The sequence below is a fragment of the Camelina sativa genome, chromosome 20, assembly GCF_000633955.1.
Source record: "Camelina sativa cultivar DH55 chromosome 20, Cs, whole genome shotgun sequence".
NCBI lineage: Eukaryota > Viridiplantae > Streptophyta > Magnoliopsida > Brassicales > Brassicaceae > Camelina > Camelina sativa.
The window spans coordinates 5314703-5323662 of record NC_025704.1 but is presented as its reverse complement, the minus strand read 5'-3'; the positions used below and the strand labels follow the sequence as shown (position 1 = coordinate 5323662).

Genomic DNA, 8960 nt, shown 5'->3' with positions numbered 1-8960 from the left:
TCATCTTCGTAATCCTCAAAATCATTATTCTTGACCAAACTGTTTTCATGGTTCTTGTGATAATCTCTCAAAAACTCTCTCGCAATCTCTTCCACTGATCTCCTCCCTCCATCTTCCACATTCTTCTTCACCGACTTCCTCACGTTACTGAAATATTCCTCTTCTTTGTTTGTAAAGCTCTCGGGGACGATCACATTGACAGGAGAGAACCTAACGTTTCGTTTGATACGGTCAGATGATTTCTCGTAGCTTTTGTTCATACAAGACCTTGAGAAAGAAGAAGCTGAAGAACACGTTGTAGTAGATGAATGATAATCATTAGATGTTTTCCTAACGAAAGCTGAGTCGTCGTAACTCGTCTTCCTCGGATAGCTCTTTACAGCATTGGACTGTTTTGAATTGTTGTTGCTGAACAACGAGTTTATGAAGTTGACGATTCGTCCGGCTGGTGAAGCTGGGGTTTTGGGCTTCTTGAGGTTTCCGGAAGAGCTCTTAACGGATCTTCTTGTTCTCGAATGCTCCCAGTTCTCGTCGTGTCTCGTGAATCTGGAGACGTCGGAGGTGTAATCGTAGTCGTCGTACACTCGGGCTGCTCTGTTTTGGTGGTACAGAGTCTTGTCCTCTGTTTTTCTTGGTTTTGTCTTAGAAGGGCCGAAACATAACGGTCTGGACGAAGAAGTTACCTTCTTACCGTGAGTTAGTTCGGTGTCGGAAGATGAGAAGATGCTTGAGTTTGAATCAGAGGAAGACGACACAGAGCCAAAGAATCGATCACGGTGGATCTTACGGTCAGGAACCGATCGGAAGACAATGCTCTGTTTTTTGGTACTAGTGTTAACAGAGCCGACAAAAGATTGGTTTTTTTGGGATTTAAGATCGATGGAATTGTAGATTTCGTCGAGGAGAGTGGAGGAGAATGACGGGTTTCTTTTGGATTTATGCATGATTCGATCGAGAAAGAAGAAGATGAGACAAAAGAGAGATCTCTTAAAACTGTTTTGTTTTGTGTTTTTTAGCAGAAAGAAGAAGACGACGACGAATGAGGTTAGAAGAGAGAGAGATGGCTTGTATATATATAAGCGGCGATCTCGGCGCGTGTAGTTCACGTATGCTAACCATATGGGATGGACCACTGACCACACAAAGATGATTCTTCAATTTGTTTATGTGTGCAATGTACCTAATAGTATTTTCTCCAATGTCATTTTCCTCGTAATGTGAAGGGACTAATGATTTCGAGATGAATGATTTATGCAAGTATTTGGTGGACAAAAACTTATCTTAGATATCGCACATAGGTCGAAATGCTAGAACTTAAATAAACCCAATCTATAGTCAAGCATATTAGACACAACTCTATATGGTGACTAAATGATATCCAACTGATTATTGCTATCATTTCATATACCAAACTTTTGACTAAATAATATCACACATATAGTTTTCTCAAGGAATCATTACATGGTGTGTCATGAACAACATAAGCCATAAGAACACACTAGACGTACGTAGAACATTGCAAACACACAATGATCTATTTTTAGAAAATTAACTTTTTTATCACAAGTTTTTTGCTTAACTAGTATTCACCGAGTTTATATATAGATGTAGCCAGATCATAAGGGATTGTCTCAGATTGTCTATACAGATTTGGAACGTAGGTGGGTATTGGAAAATGATGTGATTAGAGACAAGTAGGGACTTAATTAAATTAAACGATTATTGTGTTTTAAATTTAAGCAAAGTGTCTCTTACACCCCCATTACCCATTGGTTGGGTCGACAAGGACTGGTTAAGGTATTGTACTTGTTTTGCGTCTTTTTCAGTCTCACATGCTTCCTTCCTTTCTTGTTCCTTCACTGTTCCTCATTTCATAAACACTTATGTCTTTCTTTCTTTTTTTTTGTTAATGAAAAACACTTATGTCTTCTTCTTGTTTCGATTCCTATATCTTTGTCACACTTCGGCCAATGTTTTTTTTTCATTTGATATCTCCTTATCACAACCAGTTTCGAAGAGTCCCCCGTAAATATTATATCTAGTTTGGAGTCTTGGACCATGTTATACTTGTACCAAAATCTAACAATTACAAAACCCTTTTAAATCAAACTAGATATTGTATATAGTACAAAACTGAAACTTACGTAAAAATGACTTCTTTTTTGATTTTTATGAAAACAACAAATATTCGTGTTTCCCTTGTTTAAAAAATACAATGTCGCAATTCTTTTTTTGTCAGATAGTAGTATTATTTACATAGTAGACATACGAACAAACACTAATGTCTACTTGTACGTTTAAAAAGGAAAAAAAGAAAAAAAATATAAAGTAAAAGGAATAAAACTGTAAGGTTTTGTTTGCTAAAGTGAGGTTGAAATGATAGATTTGAATCAACAGATTTACAATTTACAACCAACAAAAAAGAGAAGTGTTAACACAATATTGATATTAAATATAGGAATGAACCTTACTATAATGGAAACAACAACTATTTTGAGTTTTAGGGATGTGTGAGATAAACAGAAATTAAAGGGGAAAACAATTCGCACGGGCGAGTCAGAGATTCAGCTGGTCAGGGAGAGACAATTAGAGCTGACACACAAAAGAAGAAGATTCATTCATTTATTCACGCGGTGATGTTGTGGTGGAGTCCCACACGTGACCTGGCACGTGAAGTATAGCACCATGGCCTTGGGGTCCATAGCACGTGCGGCCTCCCACACGCGTACGGCAACTTCTTCTTTAGCAGAGAGTCCCCCTGTGAGCGCTTGTGAGTATATGGACCACTCTACTATACTCTCTTACCCCTAATAGGTTTGGGCCACGTGTCTCCTCCGAAGACTATGAAAACCACACACTCACTGTGTAAAATCTTGTAAAGCCTGTTGTTGTTGTAAGTGTAACTGCATTTTGTCGTCCGGTCATTTATCATTCAACAATAACCACGGATCATCAAAAATCATGTAGTAGTAGACGCTGACAATGTTTTATGTTCTATCGTTTTCAATCTTTTATATCCACTTGTGGAGGAAGAGCCAATCTGAGAAACTCTCTCTATACTGTTTTCTTCTTCTCATCTATAAAACATATACATACTACATATTACAAATCTTGGTGTAGCAAAACACCATGGTTAGATCTTCGTCTTGACCTGAAAGAGTTCAGCACCATTTCTAATTACTTCACATTTTATCTAAGTATTTGAGATTGAATATGATGGCTGCGGAATCCTAATATGAGTTGTTTTAAAAGAGACAATGACAATTACTGAGAAACTCACAAAATAGTATATACATTGTGAATTTGTGATCAAAGTCAAATGCTATTTTTGGATTGCGAATCACACACAAGTCTACATTTATGACCACAATGCATTCAAGTTTATAAACAACCAACACATGGCACAAGTGGGTGGAGTCTGACATTATCTTAAGCAGACTTATTTTATTCAATTTAACTCAAAGACCGAGTTTCTTATATCTTGCAGAGAATTGACTGATCAACGAAGTTGTGCACAACCTGCACATCTCTCAGAAACAGAGAATTCAGATATACAGTTTCTGCTGCATTCATTTAGAATTCAAGCGCTGTATGTCTACAAGCTGGTAAAGATCTCCCCTACGCTGTTTGTTTAGCGGAAGGCTTGACCTACAATGTGAAAAGCGAGACTCAATCAGCGGATTTTAATAAGATCATAATGGGATTGATCAAAACCAGGAAAGTTGTGATTACCTTCGTTGTTCAAGGATAGAGTAATCAATCTCTGCTATGATAATGTCCTCCTCATGCTCAGTCGTCGCTAATACTTCTCCAAACTGTTTTCAGTTAATTTTTATGAGTTCGAGTTTAATGCTCAACTAAATAGTATTAATCAAGTAATACAGAAAGTATTTAGCACTTACAGGCCCGACAAGAGTAGAGTGACCCCATGCAGTGTAGCCAGCTCCTGAATCTCTGGCCGGTGAGCATGTCGCCACATATAACTAGAGAAAGTAGCACATATAGTTTCATCAACTGCTCCATGACTATGATAGATTCAATACAGAACAAATTCCAGAGAGCAGAAGAAAAATATTTGTTTTGATAATTCAAAGAGAAACACCGGTTTTCTATTAATTCATCAAGAAAAAATGTATTTCTCTTTGGAACTATCAATACTAGTTTAACTTTGGCTCATGTACCTGATTATCCGTAGCCCTGAAACGGAACAAAACAGATCCAGTGAGCAATGTGATTAAACCATATACGACTATTGATTAACTAAGCCAAGCAAGTTTTACTAGACTGTGAAATGTACCTTGCCCTTTGTAGTAATTCCCAATGCAATGGTCCAGTTGTCGTGTTAAAGGCTCCCGGGTAGCATAGCAAATGAGCCCCTGAAATTAATAAATCAAACATGTGGGTGATGATGACTGATGAGGTTCTTTAAAACGATTTATCGACCCGAAAAAGATAGGTAGGAAATAGACCATTTTGGATAAAGCATATAATAATAAAAGACTTACCTCTTGCAGCATATATCATAGCTAACTCCTGGAACCGGATATCATAACAGATGCCTATTCCTATACGCCCTACATCTGCAACAACCAACTTTATTTTCAAGCAATGCACCGCTTAAGTGTTTTCTCTCAAGTACTAGAAAGTGAGAGAGGTGATGTGAACTGTCCTACAATGACTTGAATACTGAACAAAGACATTTCCCAAGTCAAAATAGTTGGCAAAGTCTTAAAAGCGTTTTAATATTATTGGTGAACAAGTTCCTTTCTCCATGATCATTCGTAAATACTAGGCTAACATGAAAGTGAATCATTTCACCGTTGAGCTAAGAGGATCCCACATCTAACTGGAGATTTTAAAATCTTAAATCCTAAGCCCAATAATTTTTAGATAGTACTATAATAAGTTTTATGTAAGATACATGATTGTTTATGAATAGCTTAGCAATCATATTTTGCAAAACCAGATTGAAACCTGTATCAACGATTGTTGGTGTCTCTCCAGCAGTAAGCGTTTTTGATTCCATAAAAGTAATCTTCCCGGGAATGTCTATATCGAATAAATGTATCTGTAGGCACAAGTCCAAAGAAAATCAAGTACAAACACAATCAAGAACAGATTGTCTTGGGAACTGATAATATAAGCATGCACGTTTAAGGCTATTATCTCGCTCCATCTGTAGTCCTTAGACTTAGTGGAGGAAGAAACTTGAGCCAGAACATAATTAACACATCATTCTTGTTACTTTTTAAAGTTCGTAGATCCAGTCAACTGGTTACAATAACTACAAATCTTCTCAAGGTTGGGTTCGTTATGGCCTTTAAATCTCAAAAGATGAATCAAGATTTTAGAAGTACGAATAGCATCTTTTTTATTCTATGGCCTAAAGCAGAGGAAAGTTCAATACTCTTCTAAGAAAATTTGAAATAGAAGTGCTGTATCAAACAAAAATTTGTACCTTTCGATGCTTAGCTTTCAACTCTCCATCAGAACCAAAGACACAGCAAGTGTTATACAAACGATCCCCAACTCTTTCTGGAATAGAGCCACCAATAATAGTAATCTTGAGACGTTTGGAAACTTCAGAAAGCATTGTGGTCGAAGGAGAAGCATCACCACCCGCATCAATGTCCTCCGCATAAACTGGGAAACTATCATTGGAATAAGGACTGTTCCAAATTTCCTGAAACAAACCCCATATTCACTAGCTTATACACATTTCATCACCAGAGAACATCACAATTGAACCCATAAAGAACAAAGAGATAAAAAGCCAAATTCTTTCAGGCAAAAACAATCAAATTCAAGAGCAACAAAAACATTCCAAAGATCAATGTCAATTAATCTAACTCACGGGTAAGAGAACAAGCTTAGCTCCTTTGGAAGCAGCTTCTTCAATAGCGTTCTTAGCGTGAGAGATGTTTCTCTTTTTGTCAGCCGTCACAGATAGCTGGCACAATCCGATATTGAACTACAATATATAATCCAGGAAACGAAGATCAATCAAATGCATAACTGATCGAAAAGATCAAGAATTTGAAAACAGAATTAAAAAAAGGAGCTAACTTTAGTCAACGGAGGAGCAGGTAAGGGAAGAGCAGAGGGAACTCTGGCCTTTTCAGGATTGAAAGAGGAAGCCATGGAGGTAGAGATGGATCTTAAAGCTGATGTTGACGAAGATGGTAGTTTTAAGGTGTGATTAGTGATCGATCTCGGTGATAATAGCTTAGGGATGAAACTGGAGTTGAGAAGGGTGAAACAAGACAGAGGATTAGGTTTGAAAAGATTCTTCGAATTGAATAAGAGTGACGATGAAACTGCTGACTTCATTTCACTTTAGACCCCCTGTCCGATGTTCTCTGATATAGATGATAACGATGCTTTTTGAGCCATCATGAGTCATGAAGCTAATCCACCGTACTGACCCGGTTCAACCGTCTTAAAATTAAATTCCAATACCAAACCGGATAAATTAATTAACCACCTTCCTTTTAAACCAAGATATCCGAAACAGAAACAGAAACAAATGGGCCTTGGTACTCCAAATTAAAAAGCCCATATAAGACATTATAACAAAAAGCCGCGTTACAAATATCACAAGAACCAGAACGATCAAGACGTTTCTCGAACAATACCGAAGCTGTTCTAAAGACCAAGACGATCACTTTCTACATCACTCTAGAAACTATCCATCTCGACTCCTATATAAATTTCCACACTTCTTCATCAAAATATCAATCAAACAAGAAAAGAAGCCAAGAATCAGAAGTTCAAGAATCAAGAAAGCTAATACACAACAAACTAACAATGGATTTGGGAAGGTTTCCGATAATCTCAATCCTCGAAGACATGCTCGAAGTCCCTGAAGAGCACAACGAGAAGATTCGCAACAATCCATCAAGAGCTTACATGCGAGACGCTAAGGCAATGGCTGCTACGCCAGCTGACGTCATCGAGCACCCGAACGCTTACGCTTTCGTCGTTGACATGCCTGGGATCAAAGGAGACGAGATCAAGGTTCAGGTAGAGAACGAGAACGTTCTTGTGGTGAGTGGAGAGAGGAAGAGGGAGAGCAAAGAGAACGAAGGTGTCAAGTATGTGAGGATGGAGAGAAGGATGGGTAAGTTTATGAGGAAGTTTCAGTTGCCTGAGAATGCTGATTTGGAAAAGATCTCTGCTGTTTGTCATGACGGTGTGTTAAAGGTTACTGTTCAGAAACTTCCTCCTCCTGAGCCTAAGAAGCCGAAGACTATTCAGGTTCAAGTTGCCTGATGAGCTTTGTTTGTCTGTGATCGTGTTTTGTGTTTTGTTTTCGGTTTTGTAATGGATGTAATGGGAGTGAAGCAATAAGTGTGTGGTTCTAATGTGGGATTATATAAGTTGTTTCTCTGTTCATCTTTCTCTTTGTATGATCTTCTAATCAATGAAGTTCTTTTTTTTTTAAAGAAAGTTTTTATATGAAAGTTCTAGAAACACCCATGCCTATGAGGCACAAATTGATATGTTGCTAATGTGACATGACGGCTACATTGTACAACCTGACTAAAAGAGTTCTGTTATACCCAAGTCAACGATTAAAGCGTAACACTGTAACAGAGCAGTTGGTCATTCCTCTGTTTTTCAAATGATTTATTTGTGACCTAATCCTCTGTTTTGCACAACTTAAGCAATTGTATTTTGGATAATGTAAATGGTTTATTCATTTACTACATTTGTAGTATTATGGAATCTAAATTATCAGTCTTATTGATGCAACTTTATTGTTTAGATGAAAAATCTGCAAAATCCTTCAACGGAAACTAAAGCCAAATCAAGTTTTGGGCAGAGAGTTAAAATCTTTCTTCACCAGCTTTTATGAATAGCACTATTCACGAATCTTGCGGCATACAGTGGTACGGTGTTTGCCTTCCGAAGACTGATTGTCTTCATAGCCTTCTTCTTCTTCTTATTCCTTTTGCCGCGGGGGAGATTTGTTAGCGTCGGCGAGAAAATAAAAACATCTGATTTCAATCGATGTGTAACTCTTCGTTGGGGATTTTTATTGACGGTTTAATGTTAAACCACTAAAACCAAAAGCAATCTACCAAACCGATATCTATTTCTGGTTTGATTGCAAAATTATGTGCTATTCCATCACCGGTTTGGAATTTTTGGCCTAATACTACATGTTATTCAAAATCAAATTATTCTGTTACTGACTTAAAATTTTGCCATCAAAGCATATACAAAGATGTACTGGATTTAGAGATCATGTTTTATTCTTGTTAAATTGAAGATAACATAACCAGTTCGATTCACATATTGTTTAGAGTCCATCCAATTTATATTTGTTGTTAATTTATCTAACAAAAAAAAGTAATATATCAATCAAATCCAATTTCATGTCCATTGCTTTGACTATAATCTTATCTTAACATTATAATTATTTCGAATTTAAAGGTAATTAATTGCATGAATCGGAAAACAATACTTTTGATAAATATTTATAAAAATTATGAAAACATAATGTGCTCACTACAAATGTTTACATTCATTTGTTATATTTGAAAAGAAAACAACAACCCAATTATATATGAAAGAAGAGATGGATGAGAAATGGATAAACAACATAATGTTTTGAAAATGTTCTAAAGCTAAGTGACTATATTTACTCATTGATTATGTGAATAATGTTGATGATTGATAATTTTCACATTTTTTTTCTTTTCAAACAATTATTAGTGTCATCATCCACTACATTTTCACCTTTGAGGTGATGAATATTAATGACAAGTTTAATTTAGACAAGAAACAACTATTGAGTGTTAGAAATGGAGATAAATTTTGGATTATACACAACCAAATATATGTTTATATAATAGTTTTCCGTTAGCATTTTCATTATATTAATTTAATATATGTGGACAGACTAATGTATATATTTTCGTACAAAAATAATAATAAAAAGCTTCAATTGGATT

At 36.3% G+C, this 8960-nt stretch overlaps 3 protein-coding genes across 3 annotated transcripts; 1 reads left to right on the top strand and 2 right to left on the bottom strand.

Moving 5' to 3' along the window:
* Positions 3–1029, bottom strand: LOC104772225 (protein BIG GRAIN 1-like D; the record flags this gene model as incomplete). Its single annotated transcript, XM_010496861.1, has 1 exon — positions 3–1029. A coding segment is annotated over exon 1 (942 nt), but the record flags the coding sequence as incomplete, so codon positions are not given.
* On the bottom strand, positions 3310–6378 carry LOC104769443 (omega-amidase, chloroplastic-like). Its single transcript, XM_010493658.2, has 10 exons — positions 6067–6378; positions 5855–5971; positions 5459–5683; positions 4975–5068; positions 4506–4580; positions 4298–4376; positions 4182–4197; positions 3903–3983; positions 3733–3815; positions 3310–3648 (listed from the first exon to the last, which is right to left on the bottom strand). Exons 1-10 carry the CDS (start codon positions 6328–6330, stop codon positions 3570–3572), a joined length of 1113 nt encoding a protein of 370 aa, XP_010491960.1. The 5' UTR covers positions 6331–6378; the 3' UTR covers positions 3310–3569.
* LOC104769442 (17.6 kDa class II heat shock protein-like) lies at positions 6703–7442 on the top strand. The gene has a single exon (XM_010493657.2). The coding sequence runs from the start codon at positions 6808–6810 to the stop codon at positions 7270–7272; it is 465 nt and encodes a 154-aa protein (XP_010491959.1). The 5' UTR covers positions 6703–6807; the 3' UTR covers positions 7273–7442.

Excerpts from the sequence above, each read along its gene's own strand:
- LOC104769443 (XM_010493658.2), bottom strand. The coding sequence starts at position 6,330 with ATGAAGTCAGCAGTTTCATCGTCACTCTTATTCAATTCGAAGAATCTT. Across the intron at positions 5,684-5,854 it reads CTAAGCTTGTTCTCTTACCC|GAAATTTGGAACAGTCCTTA; the intron begins GTGAGTTAGATT and ends GGTTTGTTTCAG. Across the intron at positions 4,581-4,974 it reads ACCAACAATCGTTGATACAG|ATGTAGGGCGTATAGGAATA; the intron begins GTTTCAATCTGG and ends TGGTTGTTGCAG.
- LOC104769442 (XM_010493657.2), top strand. The coding sequence starts at position 6,808 with ATGGATTTGGGAAGGTTTCCGATAATCTCAATCCTCGAAGACATGCTC.